The 25,272-nt window shown below is 40.6% G+C and overlaps 2 protein-coding genes and 1 long non-coding RNA gene across 6 annotated transcripts; all 3 read right to left on the bottom strand.

The window, feature by feature from the left end:
• Positions 1 to 5,321: 5,321 nt before the first annotated feature.
• On the bottom strand, positions 5,322 to 8,187 carry LOC140315616 (putative C-type lectin domain family 20 member A). The gene is made up of 6 exons (XM_072393222.1): positions 8,135 to 8,187; positions 7,359 to 7,410; positions 6,655 to 7,059; positions 5,813 to 6,151; positions 5,639 to 5,727; positions 5,322 to 5,560 (listed from the first exon to the last, which is right to left on the bottom strand). The coding sequence occupies exons 2-6, from the start codon at positions 7,396 to 7,398 to the stop codon at positions 5,465 to 5,467; spliced, it is 969 nt and encodes a 322-aa protein (XP_072249323.1). The 5' UTR covers positions 7,399 to 7,410; positions 8,135 to 8,187; the 3' UTR covers positions 5,322 to 5,464.
• A 2,084-nt stretch (positions 8,188 to 10,271) lies between these two features.
• On the bottom strand, positions 10,272 to 25,078 carry LOC140315991 (macrophage mannose receptor 1-like). Of its 4 annotated transcripts, none has more exons than XR_011917306.1 (7): positions 24,897 to 25,078; positions 24,169 to 24,222; positions 22,376 to 22,780; positions 11,407 to 11,748; positions 11,233 to 11,321; positions 10,911 to 11,154; positions 10,272 to 10,489 (listed from the first exon to the last, which is right to left on the bottom strand). XR_011917306.1 is itself a non-coding variant. In XM_072393633.1 (6 exons), the coding sequence occupies exons 1-6, from the start codon at positions 24,994 to 24,996 to the stop codon at positions 11,059 to 11,061; spliced, it is 1,086 nt and encodes a 361-aa protein (XP_072249734.1). In that variant the 5' UTR covers positions 24,997 to 25,078; the 3' UTR covers positions 10,272 to 11,058. The 4 variants fall into 4 exon arrangements, 1 of the variants encoding a protein (XP_072249734.1); XR_011917305.1 differs by lacking the exons at positions 10,272 to 10,489; positions 10,911 to 11,154; positions 11,233 to 11,321; positions 11,407 to 11,748 and adding exons at positions 15,654 to 15,871; positions 16,293 to 16,536; positions 16,615 to 16,703; positions 16,789 to 17,130 and having other exon boundaries at positions 24,897 to 25,075; XR_011917307.1 differs by lacking the exons at positions 10,272 to 10,489; positions 10,911 to 11,154; positions 11,233 to 11,321; positions 11,407 to 11,748 and adding exons at positions 15,654 to 15,871; positions 16,293 to 16,536; positions 16,615 to 16,703; positions 16,789 to 17,130 and having other exon boundaries at positions 24,901 to 24,965.
• On the bottom strand, positions 12,054 to 14,717 carry LOC140315615 (uncharacterized). Its single transcript, XR_011917271.1, has 3 exons — positions 14,541 to 14,717; positions 13,809 to 13,862; positions 12,054 to 12,415 (listed from the first exon to the last, which is right to left on the bottom strand). It is a non-coding gene; the product is annotated as an uncharacterized lncRNA (long non-coding RNA).
• Positions 25,079 to 25,272: the final 194 nt, after the last annotated feature.

The following is a 25,272-nucleotide window of genomic DNA, read 5'->3' as shown; positions in this document are numbered from 1 at the left end:
CATGAAATCATATTCATGTCTGATTTCATGTTATTAGTCTGATGCCTGTGAATTGATTTAAATATCTCATCCTGAAGTCTGATTGTATTGATCTGATGCTCGAGGTCTAAGGTCAGAACAGAATTGCTTCACTTGATCATAAGAGAAACGGAGAATATAGAGAAGTGAGTTTTACCTGCTGGAGGAGCTTGGTATTGATAGCTAGATCTGAAAGATCAGCATGGGTCTGAATCCTCATCCTCACCACCCTCTTGACTTTTAGATCTTGACAGTCCACCGAATACATTAAATAGATGCATTTCAAGGTAGGAATTGAAACAAATTTACCAATTTTTACATTTCTTCTTACCATCATGGCACCAGAAGGGGAACTTTTCGTTACAAGCGTGATCGTGCCAAAGGCGGTCTACATCCTCTAGTACACAGTACTCGTTCCCGGAGTAGTTATTTGGCTGACCAAGCTTCCAGTTTTTGAAGGAGCTGCTGCTCTTGTCTGACCACATCCACGGCATTCGGTACAAGCCAATCCACACAACTAGGCTTGTTTTGATTGAATTCATCTGTGTGTTTTCCTGAGCGTTTTCAATCGAAGCCAGGTCTGTGTAGCTTGTTCTGCAGTAAGTCTGGGCATTCTCCCATGTTAATAGGCGTTTTATCTCAATATATGTTTTCTGACCAGAAAGATTTGTATCTGCAGTTTAAATTAAGGGAGACGCCAACGTTAGAAGCACACCTGTTAGGGGTTTTAAAACATGACCACAGAGGGGGTTTTTTTCTTACCCTGGTAGCAAATGAAATATGATTTCGTGTGACAGTCGACACTGTTCCACTTTCCATATTGGTCTACTTTCACACAGGTGACATTTCCTCCTGAAAAATTCGACTGATCTGGTGACCAGTTTTGGTAACCGGTCGCGCTTGTTTGACCAGACGCTGACCATCTCCAGGAGTTTGCTTCATTGCCCATAACTCCCTTCCAGGATTGTGGGTGATCATTCAGGCCAATCCACACCGGTGTGGTTTCTGTGGCTGGTTTGTTTAACCTGCTTACATCATCCTTGTTATCAATGGTTGCCAGGTCAGTGTGACTATTTCTGCAGTAACGCTGCGCGTCGGTCCAGGTCATTTTCAAGCTAACATAGTGATATTTACGAGTGACATCAGAGCAGGAGTTGAGGCCAAATCAAGGAAAGTTGAAGATAGATAAAATCCACACATGATTTTTAAATAATAATAAATAAATAATAAATAATCACCCACCTACTTAGGTTGTTAGATTTATTTCTTTTTAAGTCTGATATGGACGAGCTGTCCTTGGATTGTAATGAATACCTGGGATGTTGTTATCTTAAGATTTTTAGTTGGTTTATATTTATAAAGACATTTCTAAATGATCAAGTCACTTGTATCTCAGCAGTGATTTGAACTGTAGAATTAGCACGCTGTTCTAAAGTTAACCTTCTCTTCAAGGTCTGCATTTCTCAGCTTGGTCACTGAATGGAAGATCAAACAGTAGAGGCTCTTACCAAAGAAGAGGAAGATCAGATGCAGGGTGTTGTCCATTTCAGATTTAACTGAAACTTGGAAAGAAATATCAGAAATTAGAACCACACGAGGAGAGCAGATGTTAAAACACAAATTCACCTCACAGACACCTTGACTGGGCTTTTACGGCTGCACCGTTATTAAAGACATTTATTTTGGTCATATTTATAGTGCCCTCTGTAATGTTTGGGATCACAATCTGTCACAATTTTTCTTTCTCTGTTCCTTATTGTGAAATTCTAAATCAAATGATTCAGACATGATTAAAGTGCACCAAAGTCCAGACTTTGGTTTAAAATCATTTTCATACATTTCAGTTCCTCCATGTAGAAATTAAAACAGTTTTATATCTTTGTTTCTTGCAGATAAGTTGTTGTGTACATTTTATGTTCAATATAAAACTCTACACATGGAATTGCTGGTGTTTTGATTAATAGAAGCCTACAGTGCTTTTATTTTGTTCGAACTGAGTAAGCTTTTGTTTTGTGTGTGTTTGTGGATTTAATTTTCTAAACGTAAATTGATTTTGCTGATGTTATTTAAAAAATTTAGAGTTGCTGCTGTGGAAAAGTTCCTGAAAAGTTCAAATTTCACAATGTAAAACTAAAATATGGTATTCAGTCGAGCAGGTTGAGGTAGATTAATCAAACAAATGATAGCAGACTCATATTAGTAATGTTAAAAAGTGTGAAGATGATAGAAGATATACCTACAGGTATGAATCCAGCCTTTGAACAGAGCAACAGCGCATCGGTGCAGGAGTCGCTGACATCTGCGTGGAAATGTCCTCTCATCTCTCTGCTCATCATTATTTGGTCTCACAGTTTTTGCATGATAATTTTCATGTATCCAAATGATCAGCTCAACCAAAGTCAGCTCTGCGGATGTGTTTTGCCTCATGGTGTTGCATCATATAACCTGAAATCCTGAATAGGTCTGAGGAAGAAACCAGAGTAGAACAGAACACATACGACAGTGCAGTGGAAAACAGAAAAATCTGTTGATTTTCCTAAAAATAGCTCAAACTGTGTTTTTCATTGTTTGAGATCTTTGTGACATTGTTAAAGTTGAGTATGTAACATAATTGTTTATGATTAGAAATGAAAAACTGCATGGTTACTGTTAGGAAAGCACGATGCCTTGTGTTGAAATGAAAGGTGTAATAAAGTTTTGCATCCAAATTACCTTTTTTTTTTCTAGATTACTTCCCGAGTCGAACCTCCCGTGACTAAACGCACAAAATGGGCTGTACACAAACCAGATGTCCGACTGAAATACATTACTTTTAAGTCATATTGAATAGAATTGGTGGAGGGGGGGCTGAGAAAAGTGTTTAAATATGTATTACTGAAGATATGCAAAGACAACAGTCTTATGATAGCATGTGTGCCAGGACCCCTTCTCTGTTTAACTTTCTGGAGCAATCTGTCATTCATGTATTATCCATCCATCCATTTTCTATACCCATTTCATCCAACTGTCCACACAAACAATTTTAGAGACACCAATTAACCCAGCATGCATGTTTTTGGAAAGTGGGAGGAAGCTGGAGTACCCACAGAGAACCCACACATGCAGAACATGCAAACTCCACACAGAAAGCCACCAGCTGGGAGCTGAACCTGAAACCCTCTTGCTGTGAGGTGACAGTGCTAACCACTACACCACATGTAGCCCGAGCTTGTGCATCAGCAGTGGTTAAATGTCCAGAGACAGTTGAACAGCTTTGGTTGGTGAAGTTTGTGGTCAATTCTGTTAACACCAATGTGGCTATGCTGTGGTTTCATGTGTTGTGGTGATAAAGATTTGTGTAAAAGCCATCAGGATGTTGCAGTGCACTTGGATACATTTGACTAGATTTTATGCTATGTGTGTTTAAGTACCTGAAAATACTTTCATAATAAGACTTTCACAATACTTGATGGTGGATAAGTGCTCGTCTCATTATGAAAGTATTTGAATAAGTGGTAAAGGTTGAGCTTTTGTTTACTGTTCAGGATACTTTTTTTTCTTTCCCCCTTGTCCTGTCCAGCATTATGGCTGCAGAATTGTAATCTGAATACCTTTTATGTGTAACCAGCTGCTACACCTGTAAAAACAAAACGGAAGACAGTCCACGGCCTCTGTGGGAAATCCAGCCTTAGCGCCTCCAGGAGCACCTGCCAGCAGACAAAAAACAAACACAAACAAACAAGTAGCGGCAATCGCATACAACACAGGTGTGGATATAGATGACCTCAAACCACAGGATAACACATTAACTGTTTAGCGAGCATGCTACTTGGCTAATGAATGTGCGTGTGTGTGCATAAACATGCAATACACATGGCATGGGTCCTACATGATAACCGTGCATAAGTGTACAGGGCCACAATCCACAGCCCCCCAGCAATCAGAAGCAGGCAGAGAGGGCCACAACAGGCCACCAACAGCCCCAACGGAGCACAGAACCCGGGGAGCCCACCGCAGGGACAACCATGCATCCACCCAGAAGACTGCAGAGGAAGCCCCAGACAGAGCCCCCATAAGCATAGGGCAGAAGCCCCCGGGAACCAGGGGCAACAGCCCACCGACCCTGCCAGGCCCCAGCCACCCAGACATGGGCCGTGCACCGGACCCGGGCCCCAGGAGCCAGAGCACCCCCAAACCCCAATACCCGAGAGGGCCAAGCGCCCCAGCCAGCCAAGCACAGTGGGCCAGAGCATGCCCCAGTGACCCTGGCCAAGTGCCCCGGGGGTCAAGACGTGCCCACAGGTGGGTGAAGCCACGAGCAGTGGGGAGAGGCAATAATTGGCCCAGCTGTGGAGGTCAGTGATTGACAATGAGGTGACCTTTGAGCATCATGTAGAGCTGAGGCTTTATGGCACACAATGGATACACTTTTACGTTAAGCTAATAAGTTTGAACGTCAAAACAGTCTTCATGAAAAGGTTTTTTTTTTTAATCTGTTCAGACTTTTTTTCATCTGCTGGTGTAGGTGACTTTCTGTTAAGAGAAAAAACAAACTGCAGAGTGTTGTGAAGTTGTGCAGAAACAACTTTTAATGATAATGATAATTTCTCCATGATATGTGAGGTTTAGTATCGGTCGATACTGTTCCGATACAGAAAAACAGCGCAGAATTATTTTTTTTATGCAAGGCAACATCAGACTTGTGTTAAAAATGTCTTTCCTATTCTTTAAAAACAAATAAACAGATATAAATGGACTGAATTATTATTTATTTAATAATTGTGCACTAGTAAAACAATCTTAACCAAAAAAAGTGTATCTGGTTCAGCCAGTACAATTAGGGATTCAAAATCCAAATGTAAAACAAAATAAATATTAAATAATAAAGGAGCTGAAATTGACAGTATTCAGATTCTAATTCTGTTGCCATAATGCTGGACAGGACAAGGAGAAAAAAAAATCTGCGATATGGATCGGACGATTTTCACCGATATTCGATCAAGACTTTTCATAAATATTGGTACCGATACCAATACAAATATTGGATCGGTGAATCCCTACTTAAAACATGTTCCAGGTTACAAGATCAATATTATCAAGGCTGCTGATGACAGTAATAAAGTCAAAACACATAAAAGTTGAACAGTATTTAAAAATATGAACTGAACTAAAGTAATTATTAAAAAGAATAAACAAGCACAGAAATCACAGCCATTATTTAATGAAGCTCTGATATCCATGGCTTCTACCACATCACCCGGGACTAAAATCTAATGGCATTCAGTTATCAGTTGTACCAGGGAAAACCCCTTTTCACACAAATATATATGCGTATGTTATTTGGTTATAAATCAAATACCACTCAAGTCAAACTACATAAAACCTTAAGTACAGATCACTACAGTGAAGAGGGACAATCAAAACTGCATTAAGAACAGTTGAGTACATGATTGTTCCTTGATTTAAATCACTGAGTTTTGTCCTTTTTTTCTGCTTTTCTGGGTGGACTCTTCCATCGCAGCTTGAAGTCAGTCAGTCCCTGACGTCTCAGCAAGTCGTTCATCTGAAGAGGAATTAAATAAGCAGTCACTAACACAACCATCATTTATGCTGAAATAAAAACGGGGACAGAAAGTTTTACCTGCTCGAGGACCTGGGTGTAAATAGCTGGATCAGTCAGGTCAGCATCAGTCTCAGTCCTTATCTTGAAAGTGGAGGTCATGCTTGGAACTGAACAGTAAACACTGAGTCAGAAATAATGGGACACATTTTTACTGAAAAAAAATGTTTCTTTATATACGTTATGAATAATCACCTTGATGGCAGATGAATGGCTTCTTGGAACTACAATCTTCATCATGCCACTTATGCAAATGACTTTCTACCACACAGTGTTGTTTACCACCAGCGTTCTTGTAGTCCTCAGGATCCCAGTTGCTGAAGGAGCTTTTGCTCTTGTCGGACCAGGTCCATGGAACTCTGTACAGACCGATCCAAGGTGTTCCAGATGGTTTTGCCCTGTTAGCCTCAGCGTTTTCTTCCTCATTTTCAATCATTGCTAAGTCTGTGTAGTGTTTCCTGCAGTACTCTTGAGCAGACGTCCATGTTCTCATACCTGAGATTTGCACATAGCTTTTATTGTTTTGCTTTGTAACTGCAACAGAAAATAAATCAGTGTAAGTTCAATTATTGCTCTTGTGCTGCATTGCAGTTTGTGTTTTTGTACAATGCTGAAGATATTGACAACAACTGCTCAACTTTTCAGTCATCATAGTATTCACAAGTGCTTAATAGAAGCCAACAATAACTATTTACTGGAAGCCTGCTTGGTTGTGGTTCTCCTAGCTTGTTGAGCCATGAATTATAATTTAGAGAACGTTATGAAATAGGTTATGAAATAGCAGCTCCCTATACATTTAGACAACTAAAGACGCTTTTAAAATAACCTCCTGCTGTATGCTAATAATAAGGCTTCACGACTGCTAGAATCTATCATAGTTATAGTCAGTAACACGTGCACAAAGTTTTATGTATTTGGCACTCAGGGTCTTCCATAGGGAGACGCATAAAGACAAGCATTGCTGCGCCGGAGGAGAAACCTTTTCTGACTATTTATTTAAAAAAATCACTGGATTAAATCTATCAAACATGAATTACCATTGTAGCAAATAAAGTTTTTGGTCAGGGAACAATCCACGTCAAACCATAGTCCCAGATCGCCAATGACTCCACACGTTTCCTCTCTCCCTTTGTAATCTGGTTGAATAGATTTCCACATCTGGAAACCGGTTTTGCTCGTTTCCCCGGTTGTTGACCATCTCCAAGAGTTTCTGTCACTGCCCATGGAAGTTTTCCAGGACTTGGGGTCGTCCCAGAGTCCAATCCATGCCCAAGAATAAGAGAAATCGGCTTTCAGCCTGCTTATATCATCCATGCTTTCGATGGTGGCCAAGTCGGTGTATTTGTCTCTGCAGTACTGTTGAGCGTCGGCCCAATTCATTTCTAAGTTAACATAGTGGTAATAACGCGGGGGGGACTGTGAGCAGCAGCTGAGGTGAAGTCCTACATATAGATGGAGGATGTAGTTAAGTTAAGTATTGAATTATTTGAACAAATTAAACAAAATTTGTCTTACAGGGCAGAAAATGTTCATATAAACAGAGGTGTATTGTTGTGGTGTATTGTTTAATTATTAAAGTCAGTTGCTGGTTACTGGAGAAAATACTGTTAGATTTTATCCCCTTTTTCTGTGTTTCACTAGAAGAAAACTGTTTTCTGTCATCACCTGTCGATGTGTTATGATTGAAGAAGAGAAACACTCATTTATTTAATCGATAATGCTGAAACATTAATGCTCTTACCAAAGAACAGTGCAGTCATCATCATCATGAACCAATCCATTTTTGATGTTTACTGCAAACAAGAAGATAATGTGACACAAAACCAGCTGTGACGCTTCTGCATGTCTATTTATTTGCAAATATTTCCGAATAAATACTTGTTGACTCTTGGTTTCTTCTGCCCGAGTGAGATCTCTACTGGTTGAAAACTGGAATAATCCAAAATTATATGAAATCAAATTCATCCAGCTTACAATCATTAAAACTAACAAAAATAACGAAGAAAAAACAGATTAGCATCCAATCCTCACATCAGACCGACTGCAACAAAACAACGTTTGTGCTTCTTTACAAAGATGAGCCCAAAAGAAATGAAAGATTGTTAGTATAGTATATATATAGTATATATATATAGTATATTGTTAGATTGTTAGCCTGATTAGTTTCCTGTTGACTGATGGTCAAATTTATATGTAAACCAAGTAACTAACTTAGTCTGTACTTTTTCACAGCTATAAACCAAAGTTTTTGATTTTGTCATCGAGAAAGAAGATTTTTACCAAATGAAACTCAACTAAAAGTTGACTGTATGATTTAAAAACTTGTGGAAGCTCAATGTGAAGCTGTCATCCTCTCCCAGCTCATTTTCATTTGATAATTTTCATAAACTTTACGCATCAGCGTTTACATTTCAGATCTTTCCTGTCGTGATTTACTTAATCTTTCAGTCACATTGTAAAGGTTTGATGATACTCTATTCATCTGATAAGTTCATTGGAAATATTAAAGTTACTTACAAGTCTGAGTACAACGGCTGGAGGTTATGAAGTCCGGTATGAATTGAACTCGTATATATGTGAAAGCATATGTGCGACTGTAGGAAAGGTTCTTGGTGCAATTTTCATATGCAAAATTTTCCTTTGGGCAAGTCATTTTTTGTGGGCTGTCCTTCCACTGCTTAGAGATTAATACAGTCTCTGTAAAACTGACTACAGTGAGGAAAAAGGTCATTTTAGGACCAATAGAAGGTCTAAAACTGATCCACATATATCAATCGATAGATTAATATGTTAATGTTTAACGGGGTTGAGGTCAGGACTGCAGGAAGGCCATTCCATCCTCTGCCCATCAATTAGTTCTTTTCTTCAGCAGCTACAGATCTATGATTAGCCCTTAAAGCTCTGGTTGGAACATCCTTAAAACTTTTCTTAATCTTTTGAACATTGCATCTGTGCATTAAATGTACCCATATGAATTACTTATTGAATTTTTACTTGGCTTAATTAAGTTTGCCTGCATTTTAAATAATGGTTTTACACATTACCACCCACTTGGTTATGGTTTAGATATTAACAACAACATGACTAAGGTTTGCATTAAAACAGACACTGTAATAACGCATCGCATCAAATATAATTCTCCTGGATTATAACTGCTGAGTCGCACCACATTGGCCAAATAAACTAAAGGTGTTGGACACATAAACCACTCATCCTACTGAAATAGATCACTGGGGTGGCATGAAAAAAGTCATTTGTGAAGATCAGGCTTCACGGAGACAGAAACTCTCAGGGCATTCATGTATGTTGGTATCATTCAAATCTTACGAAGAAATTTATTCAAAAAGCTTTAGTTTAAATCTCTGTTTCATTCTTCATTTGCCTTTGTTTTCTCCGACAAAACAACAATTTAAATATGAAAAACATATGAAAATAGACATACAGCAGGAGCACACTCCTCCTACCACTATTTCCATATGCAAAGATTGACCTCAATGATTATCTTTCTCTGGTCTCTTTGCAGAAAACATGTATTTTAGAAATAAAAATGATCATAAAATGGAATGAAAAGTCATTAGCAAAAACACTGATGGATTTGAAATTGTTTTATATTAACCAGCAGCTGTCATTGCTTGAAGCTTGGAGATCTGTTGGGAATATAAAGACACGCTCAGAGCTTTATTGGTTGAAAAATAAGAAAACAAGCTCATTATTATTCAGACTATCTTTATTTATCTTAAAACATGTTCCAGGTTATCTTTAACAAAATTAATTTTTATCAAGGCTGCTAATGACAGTAATAAAGTCAAATCAATCATTGAGAAATAAAAACAAATCAAAGTTGAACAGCGTTTAAAATAGGAATGCACCGCTCCACTTTTTCTCCTCGGATACTGATACCGATATCTGATGTGTGGAAAAGACTGGGATCATTCTTTTGTGCAAGGCAACATCAGCCTTGACTTAAACATTTCTTTCCTATTTTTTTAAAAACAAAAAAACAGATATAAATGGACTGAATTACTTATTTATTCAATAAATGTGCACCAGTAAAATAATCTTAACCGTAAAAATATATCTGGTTCAGTCAGTAAAATTAGGGATTGAAAATCTAATGTAAAAGAAAATATTAAGTAATAAAGGAGTCGAACTTGACAATAAAACAATAGCTTCACTTGCTTGGTTGGTAGACTTTCAATATAAATTGCAATCAGCTCTTTATATAGTTTAGCGCAAATGGGAATTAAACATCCATTACAAAAGCATCTGAACAAAACAATAGCTTCTCTCGCTTGGTAAAAACTAAAAAAAAAAATTAGAGATAGTCCCAACTTAACTTTTTTTTCACCACTAGAGGGGCAGAAGGCCCTTGGATGAATGCCAATGCTGGACAGGATAAGGGAAAATAAATATAAGATGAAAAATCGTCCGATATGGATAGGCCCATTGTCACCGATATCCGATCCAAATATCGGATCGGTGCATCCCTCATTTAAAAATATGGATTGAAGTAAAGTAATTATTGAAAAGAATAAAACAGTAAACAAGCACAGAAATCACGGCCCTTAAAATAATGAAGCTCTGTTAAAAATGCATATCATATGATTAGGTGTTGGGGACACTTTGCTACAATCTGTCACTTGTCATGAAATCAGTGCAAAAGAAAGGAGAAGAAACTTAAAAATCTATCAGTCCTGTCTCTCCTTTTGTCCACGAGTTGTTGCTGTCGGTTTCTGATCCTCCAAGTGAGACATTACGGTTGCAGACGTGTTACTGTGTAGAAAATGTGAGTTGTGCACAGGTAAAATCATCATGTTCTTCAGGGTTTTGTGTTCCAACTGAAGTAGAGCTGGAGCTGAATAAAAGCCACGTCTGCTGCAGAATCATTTCTCAGAGAACAAAACACCAACTGAACATTTTCACGTGCATTTAAGAGCCAGATGTGAGCAGATGTTAGCAGGGTTTTAGTAAGTGTAAAAAGGGCTTTACACTGATGAGGCTTAAATGTTGCTTACCTAATTTTGATAAAGGCGTCCGCTAAATGAGCAAATGTAAATGCATATTATATCACCATGTTGATGATTACTTGAACTGAAAGATGGAGGAAAAACTACTGATCTGTGTATGTTTCTAAATTCCTTCTTATGTTCAATGAGACTGACCGAATATTTGAATAAGATGCTTCATAAAACCTGCTGCTGCCAAGGTAACCATGGCTTCTACCACATCACCCGGGACTAAAATCTAATGGCATTCAGTTATAAGTTGTACCAGGGAAAACCCCTTTTCACACAAATATAGATGTGTATGTTCTTCGGTTATAAATCAAATACCACTCAAGTCAAACTACATAAAACCTTAAGTACAGATCACTACAGTGAAGAGGGACAATCAAAACTGCATTAAGAACAGTTGAGTACATGATTGTTCCTTGATTTAAATCACTGAGTTTTGTCCTTTTTTTCTGCTTTTCTGGGTGGACTCTTCCATCGCAGCTTGAAGTCAGTCAGTCCCTGACGTCTCAGCAAGTCGTTCATCTGAAGAGGAATTAAATAAGCAGTCACTAACACAACCATCATTTATGCTGAAATAAAAATGGGGACAGAAAGTTTTACCTGCTCGAGGACCTGGGTGTAAATAGCTGGATCAGTCAAGTCAGCATCAGTCTCAGTCCTTATCTTGAAAGTGGAGGTCATGCTTGGAACTGAACAGTAAACACTGAGTCAGAAATAATGGGACACATTTTTACTGAAAAAAAATATTTCTTTATATACGTTATGAATAATCACCTTGATGGCAGATGAATGGCCACTTGAATTCACAATTGTCATCATGCCACTTATGCAAAGGACTTTCTACCACACAGTGTTGTTTACCACCAGCGTTCTTGTAGTCCTCAGGGTCCCAGTTGCTGAAGGAGCTTTTGCTCTTGTCGGACCAGGTCCATGGAACTCTGTACAGACCGATCCAAGGTTTAGTCCTAGATGGTTTTGCCCTTTTAGCCTCAGTGTTTTCTTCCTCATTTTCAATCATTGCTAAGTCTGTGTAGTGTTTCCTGCAGTACTCTTGAGCAGACGTCCATGTTCTCATACCTGAGATGTGCACATAGTTTTTCTTGTTTTGCTTTGTAACTGCAACAGAAAATAAATCAGTGTAAGTTCAATTATTGCTCTTGTGCTTCATTGCAGTTTGTTTTGGCACAATGCTGAAGATATTGACAACAACTGCTCGGCTTTTCAGTCATCATAGTATTCCTAATTGTTAATGTACTTGGCACTCTGGGTCTTCCATAGGGAAAGACATAAAGAGAAGCACTGCTGCACTGGATGAGAAACCTTTTGTTACCACCCATTTAGGAAGTCAGTGGATTAAATGTATAAAACATAATCTTACCATTGTAGCAAAGAATTGCTTTTGACCCGGTACATTTCATGTCAAACCATAGTCCCTGATCGTCAATCACGCCACACGTTTCCTCTCTCCCTTTGTAATCTGGTTGAGTAGAATTCCACATCTGGAAACCGGTTTTGCTCGTTTCCCCGGTTGTTGACCATCTCCAAGAGTTGCTGTCACTGCCCATGGAAGTTTTCCAGGACTTGGGATCGTCCGAGAGTCCGATCCACGCCCAGGAATAAGAGAAATCGGCTTTCAGCCTCCTTATATCATCCATGCTTTCGAAGGTGGCCAAGTCGGTGTATTTGTCTCTGCAGTACTGTTGGGCGTCGGTCCAATTCATTTCTAAGTTAACATAGTGGTAATAACGCGGGGGGGACTGTGAGCAGCAGCTGAGGTGAAGTCCTACATATAGATAGAGGATGTAGTTAAGTGTTTATTGAATCATTTGAACAAATTAAACAAAATCATGCTGAAGTCTTTAATATTCACAGTAATTTTGTTGTTGTTGATTGGATGACTCAGTGACCAACGGAACATACAAACTCAAAATTTACTTCTCACAGTTGTAAAAAACTGTCTGATGTTCTGCTAATTGTGATTTTATTTTTTGTGTATGCGTGTGTTATGGGGCAAATTTCATCCCCTTTGTCTATGTTTCAGTATCTGTTGTGAGATAATTGAGAAGGAAAGAAACATTTCTTGAATTGCTAATGCTAAAACAATAATGCTCTTCCCAACAGAAACAACAGGTCAATAACTTTCCTGTCATCACGAATGTTGCATGGTGGTGTGCTCGTGTTTACTTCGTTTTATTCATTCTTTTTTTGCAAACACCTTCACATACCCACACTGATGTTGTTTTTGTTTATGACAAAAGTTCATTCTTCAATACACCCTTCAGTGTGACTGCTCCTATCTGGTCTTAACTTGAGCTATTTCATGACAGAAGATAGAAATACACACACATATATATTCATATATATATGTATATGTGCATATATTTATATTAAGGCTGATCTGTTATTTTTGCGTTAAGTAATGAATTCTTTATCGCTGACATTTATTTGTCTCCCATTAACGCAGTTTTTATTATTTATTATTTTTATTGTAAACGTTTGTTGCTCACCGGCTTTTATTTTGAAAAGGTCCATCTTGAGCGAGCCTCGTGTGTAATTTACTGCTGCGGCGCTCACAGGAAACAGTCAGAAAAGAAAAGAATTGCGAGTGAAGCGGGCAAAGAAAACATGGAGAAGGTTACGGAACTTTTACACGGCCATTTTCACTTCAAAGTTCTTCCAGACGGCGCATCAACAGAGCCAAAGTTATTTGTAAGCTCTGCAACGCTGAATTGTCTCATCACCGGAGTAATTCGATCATATGACTGTACAGTTCCAATAAAAGTGCGTCATATGCTACTTTTGAATGCAGTATTGGATTTTGCGTATAACGATGCGATTAACCATGATTAATCACATGAAATCATGCGATTAATGCGATTACTGAATTTAATATTTACCCAGCCCTAATATATATAAAATATATTAAATGTATTACGCCATAAATGGATACATATAGAATGAATAAATGCTGATTTTGTTTTAACACTACTTTACATATTTCCACCTGCATTATTTCTGTGTATATTTCCTCGATTTATTCCTTTTTGTAGCAGTCTTATCTCAGCAGTGATCTGAACTGTAGAATTAGCACGCTGTTCTAAAGTTAACCTTCTCTTAAAGGTCTACACTTCTCAGCTCAGTCACTGAATGGAAGATCAAACAGTAGAGGCTCTTACCAAAGAAGAGGAAGATCAGATGCAGTGTGTTGTCCATTTCAGATTTAACTGAAACTTGGAAAGAAATATCAGAAATTAGAACCACACGAGGAGAGCAGATGTTAAAACACAAATTCACCTCACAGACACCTTGACTGGGCTTTTACGGCTGCACCGTTATTAAAGACATTTATTTTGGTCATATTTATAGTGCCCTCTGTAATGTTTGGGATCACAATCTTTCACAATTTTTCTTTCTCTGTTCCTTATTGTGAAATTCTACATCAAATGATTCAGACATGATTAAAGTGCACCAAAGTCCAGACTTTGGTTTAAAATCATTTTCATACATTTTAGTTCCTCCATGTAGAAATTAAAACAGTTTTATATCTTTGTTTCTTGCAGATAAGTTGTTGTGTACATTTTATGTTCAATATAAAACTCTACACATGGAATTGCTGGTGTTTTGATTAATAGAAGCCTACAGTGCTTTTATTTTGTTCGAACTGAGTAAGCTTTTGTTTTGTGTGTGTTTGTGGATTTAATTTTCTAAACGTAAATTGATTTTGCTGATGTTATTTAAAAAATTTAGAGTTGCTGCTGTAGAAAAGTTTCTGAAAAGTTCAAATTTCATAATGTAAAACTAAAATATTGTGTTCAGTACAGCAGGTTGAGGTAGATTAATCAAACAAATGCTAGCAGACTCATATTAGTAATGTTAAAAAGTGTGAAGATGATAGAAGATATACCTACGGGTATGAATCCAGCCTTTGAACAGAGCAACAGCGCATCGGTGCAGGAGTCGCTGACATCTGCGTGGAAATGTCCTCTCATCTCTCTGCTCATCATTATTTGGTCTCACAGTTTTTGCATGATAATTTTCAAGTATCCAAATGATCAGCTTAACCAAAGTCAGCTCTGCGGATGTGTTTTGCCTCATGGTGTTGCATCATATAACCTGAAATCCCAAATAGGTCTGAGGAAGAAACCAAAGTAGAACAGAACACATACGACAGTGCAGTGGAAAACAGAAAAATCAGTTGATTTTCCTCAAAGCAGCTGCTCTTTGACGGCATTTTTCATTGTTTGAAATGTTTGTGACATTGTTAGTGGCACTGGGTTTTCAATGAACAGGTGTAAACAGATGTAAATCCCTGCTATGGCTTTGGATGCATCGGTAGTGTGGTGCCAACATAAAGAATCTGATTTAAATATGCCAAAACAGTCAGCCTGATTTTCAGTCATAAAAGTCTTAGTCTGGAAAACTGAAAAGAAAAAAAATGTTTCTACAGCATTAGTTGCTGTTTCTGTGCTTTCAGTTTCTGTTTATTCCACACTTACCAACCCACTTTGCTAAAGGACGCATTTTTGCCGTAAACTAATAAGTTTGAACGTGAAAACAGTCTCGATTAAACTGTTGTTTTATTAAATCTGACTTGAAATGACCTGAAATGACTTTCTGTTAAAGGCAAAAACAGACTGCAGAGTGTTGTGAAGCTGTGCAGCAAAATAGCAGGAGCATCTTTTAATGACCATAAAATGGAATGAAAAGTCATTAGCAAAAACACTGATGGATTTGAAATAGTTTTATAATAAGCAGCAGCTGTCACTGCTTTAAACTTGGAGATCTGTTGGGAATATAAAGACACGCTCAGAGCTTTATTGGTTGAAAATAATCAGACAACAAGCTCATTATTATTCAGACCATCTTTATTTATCTTAAACCATGTTCCAGGTTGAATTATTAAAAGAATAAAAAAGCACAGAAATCACAGCCCTCATTTAATGAAGCTCTGTTAAAAATGCATATCATATGATTAGGTGTTGGGGACACTTTGCTACAATCTGTCACTTGTCATGAAATCAGTGCAAAAGAAAGGAGAAGAAACTTAAAAATCTATCAGTCCTGTCTCTCCTTTTGTCCACGAGTTGTTGCTGTCGGTTTCTGAGCCTCCAAGTGAGACATTACGGTTGCAGACGTGTTACTGTGTAGAAAATGTGAGTTGTGCACAGGTAAAATCATCATGTTCTTCAGGGTTTTGTGTTCCAACTGAAGTAGAGCTGGAGCTGAATAAAAGCCACGTCTGCTGCAGAATCATTTCTCACAGAACAAAACACCAACTAAACATCTTCACATGCATTTAAGAGCCAGATGTGAGCAGATGTTAGCGGGGTTTTAGTAAGTGTAAAAAGGGCTTTACACTGATGAGGCTTAAATGTTGCTTACCTAATTTTGATAAAGGCGTCCGCTAAATGAGCAAATGTAAATGCATATTATATCACCATGTTGATGATTACTTGAACTGAAAGATGGAGGAAAAACTACTGATCTGTGTATGTTTCTAAATTCCTTCTTATGTTCAATGAGACTGACCGAATATTTGAATAAGATGCTTCATAAAACCTGCTGCTGCCAAGGTAACCATGGCTTCTACCACATCACCCGGGACTAAAATCTAATGGCATTCAGTTATAAGCTGTACCAGGGAAAACCCCTTTTCACACAAATATAGATGTGTATGTTCTTCGGTTATAAATCAAATACCACTCAAGTCAAACTACATAAAACCTTAAGTACAGATCACTACAGTGAAGAGGGACAATCAAAACTGCATTAAGAACAGTTGAGTACATGATTGTTCCTTGATTTAAATCACTGAGTTTTGTCCTTTTTTTCTGCTTTTCTGGGTGGACTCTTCCATCGCAGCTTGAAGTCAGTCAGTCCCTGACGTCTCAGCAAGTCGTTCATCTGAAGAGGAATTAAATAAGCAGTCACTAACACAACCATCATTTATGCTGAAATAAAAACGGGGACAGAAAGTTTTACCTGCTCGAGGACCTGGGTGTAAATAGCTGGATCAGTCAGGTCAGCATCAGTCTCAGTCCTTATCTTGAAAGTGGAGGTCATGCTTGGAACTGAACAGTAAACACTGAGTCAGAAATAATGGGACACATTTTTACTGAAAAAAAATATTTCTTTATATATGTTATGAATAATCACCTTGATGGCAGATGAATGGCTTCTTGGAACTACAATCTTCATCGTGCCACTTATGCAAATGACTTTCTACCACACAGTGTTGTTTACCACCAGCGTTCTTGTAGTCCTCAGGGTCCCAGTTGCTGAAGGAGCTTTTGCTCTTGTCGGACCAGGTCCATGGAACTCTGTACAGACCGATCCAAGGTTTAGTCCTAGATGGTTTTGCCCTTTTAGCCTCAGTGTTTTCTTCCTCATTTTCAATCATTGCTAAGTCTGTGTAGTATTTCCTGCAGTGCTCTTGAGCAGACGTCCATGTTCTCACACCTGAGATGTACGCATAGCTTTTATTGTTTTGCTTTGTAACTGCAACAGAAAATAAATCAGTGTAAGTTAATAATTCCTTTTGTGCTGCATTGCAGTTTGTGTTTTTGCACCATGCTGAAGATATTGACAACAACTGCTCGGCTTTTCAGTCATCATCGTATTCACAAGTGCTTAGATAGAAGCCAACAAGAACTATTTACTGGAAGCCTGCTTGGTTGTGGTTCTCCTAGCTTGTTGAGCCAGGAATTATAATTTAGAGAACGTTTGCACAAGGTCATGAAATAGCAGCTCCCTATACATTTAGACAACGAAAGACGCTTTAACTCCTGCTGTATGCTAATGTAGCCCACTTCTCCTCATTAGGGGCCCTGAGTTCGTAAAACAAACTATGGTTTACTCAAAGTAATATCTTTAACATACTCTCTCCCTTTAAGATAAGGATTGTGTACAGCTTTAAAGTTCGAAATACTCTAAATGATAATATTTCTCTGGGCAGTATAGCAGAGGAATAACACATATGTTTTAGAAAATAATCAATCATTTATTTCAGCTACACATATAACCACAAATAATACCCTTTAAATTAAATTAAATTCTTGCTTTTCAATCACAAAAATCAGACTACAAAAGTTTAAGTTTCATAAAAAATATTGTTATGTTTCAGAAAAACCTTTTAAGTTCAGCACAGCAAAGTAGTGTTGGGAAGTTCGACTCTTTTGGCTGAATCGGATCATTTACTCTCGAACAGTAAATTGAACGAATCTTTGAACGAATCATTTCGTTCATTTTTCCAGCAGGTGGCGCTGTAGTCCTACTGTGGGCGTTGCACAAAACGGCCACGGTTCTAAACACCTAACACTGAAGGAAACATAGTTTGCTTCAGCTGAGCTAACAAAATACAATACACAAAATGCCACAAACAATTCAAACCATGTGAAAACCTGGGAAAGCAAATACACAATAAGGTGACTCGTGTCGGTATCCTCCCTGCCATTGTTGTTTAAAGCCCGACACTGACTCAGTAGCTGTCAAGTGACAAATTAACGAACGAGAACGATCGTTCAGCCCTGTCACGTGACAGCTGGTAGAGGACAAGTGAATGTAAAACTCACATTCATTTAGACAATTAGTAACACAATTAAGTGAGAAAAAAGTAACAATAAGTTCCCTAAAATGTTACATAGTGCATTTATTGTGTCTTCTTCTTCTTATTATTATCCATCCATCATCTGCCGCTTATCCGGGGGTCGGGTCGCGGGGGCAGCAGCTTGAGCAGAGAAACCCAGACGTCCCTGTCCCCGGCCACTTCCTCCAGCTCTTCCGGGGGGACCCCGAGGCGTTCCCAGGCCAGCCGAGAGACATAGTCTCTCCAACGTGTCCTGGGTCTCCCCCGGGGTCTCCTCCCAGTGGGACGTGCCCGGAACACCTCCCCAGGGAGGCGTCCAGGAGGCATCCTAACCAGATGCCCGAGCCACCTCATCTGACTCCTCTCAATGCGGAGGAGCAGCGGTTCTACTCCGAGCCCCTCCCGGATGACTGAGCTTCTCACTCTATCTCTAAGGGAGAGCCCAGACACCCTGCGGAGGAAACCCATTTCGGCCGCTTGTATTCGCGATCTTGTTCTTTCGGTCTCTACCCACAACTCGTGACCACAGGTGAGGATGGGAACGTAGATTGACCAGTAAGTAGAGAGCTTCGCCTTCTGGCTCAGCTCCCTCTTCACAACGACGGGTCGGTGCAGAGCCCGCAACACTGCAGACGCCGCACCGATTCGCCCGTCAATCTCCCGCTCCATTTGTCCCTCACTCGTGAACAAGACCCCGAGATACTTGAACTCCTCCACTTGGGGAAGGATCTCATTCCCGACCCGGAGAGAGCATTCCACCCTTTTCCGGCTGAGAAGCATGGTCTCGGATTTGGAGGTGCTGATTCTCATCCCAGCCGCTTCACACTCGGCTGCGAATCGCTCCAGTGAGAGCTGAAGGTCACGGCCTGACGACGCTAACAGAACCACATCATCTGCAAAAAGCAGAGACCCGATTCTGAGGTCGCCAAATCGGACACCCTCAACGCCCTGGCTCCGCCTAGAAATTCTGTCCATAAAAGTTAGGAACAGAATCGGTGACAAAGGGCAGCCCTGACGGAGTCCAACTCTCACCGGAAACGTATCCGACTTACTGTCGGCAATGCGGACCAAACTCTGGCACCGGTCATACAGAGACCGAACGGCCCCTATCAAGGGGTTCGGCACTCCATATTCCCGGAGCACCCCCCACAGGACTCCACGAGGGACACGGTCGAACGCTTTCTCCAAGTCCACAAAACACATGTAGACTGGTTGGGCGAACTCCCATGCACCCTCCAGGATCCTGCCGAGGGTATAGAGCTGGTCCACTGTTCCACGGCCAGGACGAAAGCCACACTGCATCTCCTGAATCCGAGGCTCGATTATCCGACGGATCCTCCTCTCCAATACCCCCGAATAGACCTTACCAGGGAGGCTGAGGAGTGTGATACCCCTATAGTTGGAACACACCCTCCGGTCCCCCTTTTTAAAGAGGGGGACCACCACCCCAATCTGCCAGTCCAGAGGCACTGTCCCCGATGTCCACGCAATGCTGCAGAGGCGTGTCAGCCAAGACAGCCCTACAACATCCAGAGCCTTGAGAAACTCAGGACGGACCTCATCCACCCCGGGGCCTTGCCACCGAGGAGCTTTTTGACCACCTCGGCAACCTCAGCCCCAGAAATGGGAGGCCCCGTCTCCGAGCTCTCCGACTCTGCCTCTTCCGAGCAAGTGTTGGTAGGATTGAGGAGTTCCTCGAAGTACTCCCCCCACCGACTCACAACATCCCTAGTTGAGGTCAGCAAAGACCCGTCCCCACTGTAAACAGTGTTGACTGTGAGCCGCTTCCCCCCCCTGAGACGCCGGATGGTGGACCAGAATCTCTTCGAGGCCGTCCGGAAATCGTTCTCCATGGTCTCACCGAACTCCTCCCAGGCCCGAGTTTTTGCCTCAGCAACCGCCGAAGCCGCAGCCCGTCTGGCCTGTCGGTACCTATCAGCTGCTTCCAGGGTCCCACTGGCCAAAAAGGCCCGATAGGACTCCTTCTTCAGCTTGACGGCTTCCCTCACCACTGGTGTCCACCAGCAGGTTCGAGGGTTGCCGCCACGACAGGCACCGACCACCTTACGGCCACAACTCCGATCAGCTGCCTCGGCAATGGAGTCACGGAACATGGCCCATTCGGACTCAATGTCCCCCACCTTCCCCGGGATATGGTTGAAGCTCTGCCGGAGGTGGGAGTTAAAGCTCCTTCTGACGGGGGATTCTGACAAACGCTCCCAGCAGATCCTCACAATACGTTTGGGCCTGCCAGGTCTGATCGGCATCCTCCCCCACCAGCGGAGCCAACTCACCACCAGGTGGTGATCAGTTGACAGCTCCGCCCCTCTCTTCACCCGAGTGTCCAGGACATACGGCCGCAAGTCCGATGATACAACCACAAAGTCGATCATCGAACTGCGGCCAAGGGTGTCCTGGTGCCAAGTGCACATATGGACACCCTTATGCCTGAACATGGTGTTCGTTATGGACAGTCCATGACTGGCACAGAAGTCCAACAACATAACACCACTCTGGTTCAGATCGGGGGGGGGCCGTTCCTCCCAATCACACCCCTCCAGGTCTCACTGTCATTGCCCACGTGAGCATTGAAGTCCCCCAGCAGAACGAGAGAGTCTCCGGTAGGAGCACTCTCCAGTGCCTCCCCCAGAGACTCCAAAAAGGGTGGGTACTCTGAACTGCTGTTTGGCACATAGGCACAAACAACAGTCAGGACTCGTCCCCCCACCCGAAGGCGGAGGGAGGCTACCCTCTCGTTCACTGGGGTAAACCCCAATGTACTGGCACACAGCCGGGGGGCAATAAGTATGCCCACACCTGCTCTGCGCCTCTCACCACGGGCAACTCCAGAGTGGAAGAGAGTCCAACCCCTCTCAAGGGGACTGGTTCCAGAGCCCAAGCCGTGCGTCGAGGTGAGTCCGACTATATCTAGCCGGAACCGCTCAGCCTCGCGCACCAGCTCCGGCTCCTTCCCCAACAGAGAGGTGACGTTCCACATCCCAAGAGCTAGCTTCAGTAGCCAAGGATCAGACCGCCAAGGCCTTCGCCTTTGGCTGCTACCCAGCTCACATAGCACCCGACCCCCTTGGCCCCTCCCACGGGTGGTGAGCCCGTCGGAAGGGGGACCCACGTCATCGTTTCGGGCTATGCCCGACCGAGCCCCATGGGCCCGGGGGTGGGGCCCGGCAGCGGGCGCCTGGTGGCCGGGCCTGGCTCCGGAGGGAGGCCCCGGTGTCCCATATCCGGGCAAGGGATCACGAGGTCCAAATTTTTTGTTCATCATAGGGAGTCTTTTGAGCTGTTCTTTGTCTGGTCCCTCATCTAGGATCTGTTGGGTGACCCTACCAGGGGCTTGAAGCCCCGGGCAACATAGCTCCCAGACTCATTGGGGCACGCAAACTCCCCCACCACGATAAGGTGACCGCTCAGGGGGGAGCTATTATTATTATCATTATTATCATTTTTCTATTATTTTATGGAGTATAACACAAAATCAATATGTTGATATAATTTTCAAAAGTATGTATTCACATTATTATTTATCTATTTACACACTTCAGGCATTATATACACAACAACACTATAAATATCTACAAATACCGAACCACTAATTAATTTGTACCCCGCGAAAGGCGGGGTACACCCTGGACAGGTCGCCAGTCCATCGCAGAGCCACATAGAGACAAACGAGACAAACCATGCATGTTTTTGGATGGTGGGAGGAAGCCGGAGTACCTGGAGAGAACATGCAAACTCCACACATTAAGGCCCCAGGCCGGGATTGAACCTGGAACCCTCTTGCTGTGAGGTGACGGTGCTAACCACCACACCACTGCAGCCATTTAAACTATTAATTATTTATAATCTATTTTTACAGATAGGGATTTATTAACAGGGTTACACTAATAATAAGGTTCATGACTGCTGCCACATACAAAGAGCATCATGTGAATGTATATGTTTCCTTTTTTAAATAGGATCTATTATAGTTATAGTCAGTAACACGTGCATAAAGTTTTATGTATTTGGCACTCAGGGTCTTCCATAGGGAGACGCATAAAGACAAGCATTGCTGCACCGGAGGAGAAACCTTTTCTGACTATTTAGTAAAAAAATCTTTTAAAAATCTTTGAATTAAATCTATCAAACATGACTTACCATTGTAGCAAATATAGTCTCTGGTCAGGGAACAATCCATGTCAAACCATAGTCCCTGATCGTCAATCACGCCACACGTTTCCTCTCTCCCTTTGTAATCTGGTTGAGTAGAATTCCACATCTGGAAACCGGTTTTGCTCGTTTCCCCGGTTGTTGACCATCTCCAAGAGTTGCTGTCATTGCCCATGGAAGTTTTCCAGGACTTGGGATCGTCCGAGAGTCCGATCCACGCCCAGGAATAAGAGAAATCGGCTTTCAGCCTCCTTATATCATCCATGCTTTCGAAGGTGGCCAAGTCGGTGTATTTGTCTCTGCAGTACTGTTGGGCGTCGGTCCAATTCATTCTTAAGTTAACATAGTGGTAATAACGCGGGGGGGACTGTGAGCAGCAGCTGAGGTGAAGTCCTGCATATAGATAGAGGATGTAGTTAAGTGTTTATTGAATCATTTGAACAAATTAAACAAAATCATGCTGAAGTCTTTAATATTCACAGTAATTTTGTTGTTGTTGATTGGATGACTCAGTGACCAACGGAACATACAAACTCAAAATTTACTTCTCACAGTTATAAAAAACTGTCTGATGTTCTGCTAATTGTGATTTTATTTTTTGTGTATGCGTGTGTTATGGGGCAAATTTCATCCCCTTTGTCTATGTTTCAGTATCTGTTGTGAGATAATTGAGAAGGAAAGAAACATTTCTTGAATTGCTAATGCTAAAACAATAATGCTCTTCCCAACAGAAACAACAGGTCAATAACTTTCCTGTCATCACGAATGTTGCATGGTGGTGTGCTCGTGTTTACTTCGTTTTATTCATTCTTTTTTTGCAAACACCTTCACATACCCACACTGATGTTGTTTTTGTTTATGACAAAAGTTCATTCTTCAATACACCCTTCAGTGTGACTGCTCCTATCTGGTCTTAACTTTGAGCTATTTCTTGACAGAAGATAGAAATACACACACATATATATTCATATATATATGTATATGTGCATATATTTATATTAAGGCTGATCTGTTATTTTTGCGTTAAGTAATGAATTCTTTATCGCTGACATTTATTTGTCTCCCATTAACGCAGTTTTTATTATTTATTATTTTTATTGTAAACGTTTGTTGCTCACCGGCTTTTATTTTGAAAAGGTCCATCTAGCCTCGTGTGTAATTTACTGCTGCGGCGCTCACAGGAAACAGTCAGAAAAGAAAAGAATTGCGAGTGAAGCGGGCAAAGAAAACATGGAGAAGGTTACGGAACTTTTACACGGCCATTTTCACTTCAAAGTTCTTCCAGACGGCGCATCAACAGAGCCAAAGTTATTTGTAAGCTCTGCAACGCTGAATTGTCTCATCACCGGAGTAATTCGATCATATGACTGTACAGTTCCAATAAAAGTGCGTCATATGCTACTTTTGAATGCAGTATTGGATTTTGCGTATAACGATGCGATTAATCATGATTAATCACATGAAATCATGCGATTAATGCGATTACAGAATTTAATATTTACCCAGCCCTAATATATATAAAATATATTAAATGTATTACGCCATAAATGGATACATATAGAATGAATAAATGCTGATTTTGTTTTAACACTACTTTACATATTTCCACCTGCATTATTTCTGTGTATATTTCCTCGATTTATTCCTTTTTGTAGCAGTCTTATCTCAGCAGTGATCTGAACTGTAGAATTAGCACGCTGTTCTAAAGTTAACCTTCTCTTAAAGGTCTACACTTCTCAGCTCAGTCACTGAATGGAAGATCAAACAGTAGAGGCTCTTACCAAAGAAGAGGAAGATCAGATGCAGTGTGTTGTCCATTTCAGATTTAACTGAAACTTGGAAAGAAATATCAGAAATTAGAACCACACGAGGAGAGCAGATGTTAAAACACAAATTCACCTCACAGACACCTTGACTGGGCTTTTACGGCTGCACCGTTATTAAAGACATTTATTTTGGTCATATTTATAGTGCCCTCTGTAATGTTTGGGATCACAATCTTTCACAATTTTTCTTTCTCTGTTCCTTATTGTGAAATTCTACATCAAATGATTCAGACATGATTAAAGTGCACCAAAGTCCAGACTTTGGTTTAAAATCATTTTCATACATTTTAGTTCCTCCATGTAGAAATTAAAACAGTTTTATATCTTTGTTTCTTGCAGATAAGTTGTTGTGTACATTTTATGTTCAATATAAAACTCTACACATGGAATTGCTGGTGTTTTGATTAATAGAAGCCTACAGTGCTTTTATTTTGTTCGAACTGAGTAAGCTTTTGTTTTGTGTGTGTTTGTGGATTTAATTTTCTAAACGTAAATTGATTTTGCTGATGTTATTTAAAAAATTTAGAGTTGCTGCTGTAGAAAAGTTTCTGAAAAGTTCAAATTTCATAATGTAAAACTAAAATATTGTGTTCAGTACAGCAGGTTGAGGTAGATTAATCAAACAAATGCTAGCAGACTCATATTAGTAATGTTAAAAAGTGTGAAGATGATAGAAGATATACCTACAGGTATGAATCCAGCCTTTGAACAGAGCAACAGCGCATCGGTGCAGGAGTCGCTGACATCTGCGTGGAAATGTCCTCTCATCTCTCTGCTCATCATTATTTGGTCTCACAGTTTTTGCATGATAATTTTCAAGTATCCAAATGATCAGCTTAACCAAAGTCAGCTCTGCGGATGTGTTTTGCCTCATGGTGTTGCATCATATAACCTGAAATCCCAAATAGGTCTGAGGAAGAAACCAAAGTAGAACAGAACACATACGACAGTGCAGTGGAAAACAGAAAAATCTGTTGATTTTCCTCAAAGCAGCTGCTCTTTGACGGCATTTTTCATTGTTTGAAATGTTTGTGACATTGTTAGTGGCACTGGGTTTTC

The sequence above is a fragment of the Leuresthes tenuis genome, unplaced genomic scaffold (genome assembly GCF_036924035.1).
Source record: "Leuresthes tenuis unplaced genomic scaffold, fLeuTen1.0.hap1 SCAF_10, whole genome shotgun sequence".
Lineage (NCBI taxonomy): Eukaryota > Metazoa > Chordata > Actinopteri > Atheriniformes > Atherinopsidae > Leuresthes > Leuresthes tenuis.
This window is presented reverse-complemented; position numbering and strand designations above follow the sequence as displayed.

Coding starts and splice junctions, on each gene's coding strand:
- LOC140315616 (XM_072393222.1), bottom strand. CDS start 7,398: ATGGATTGGTTCATGATGATGATGACTGCACTGTTCTTTG. Junction 6,152..6,654: donor AAACTTTATTTGCTACAATG/GTAATTCATGTT, acceptor TTTCTGTTGCAG/TTACAAAGCAAAACAATAAA. Junction 5,728..5,812: donor GCCATTCATCTGCCATCAAG/GTGATTATTCAT, acceptor TTTACTGTTCAG/TTCCAAGCATGACCTCCACT.
- LOC140315991 (XM_072393633.1), bottom strand. CDS start 24,996: ATGATGAGCAGAGAGATGAGAGGACATTTCCACGCAGATGTCAGCGAC. Junction 24,223..24,896: donor GGCTGGATTCATACCTGTAG/GTATATCTTCTA, acceptor TTTCTTTCCAAG/TTTCAGTTAAATCTGAAATG. Junction 11,749..22,375: donor AGACTATATTTGCTACAATG/GTAAGTCATGTT, acceptor TTTCTGTTGCAG/TTACAAAGCAAAACAAGAAA.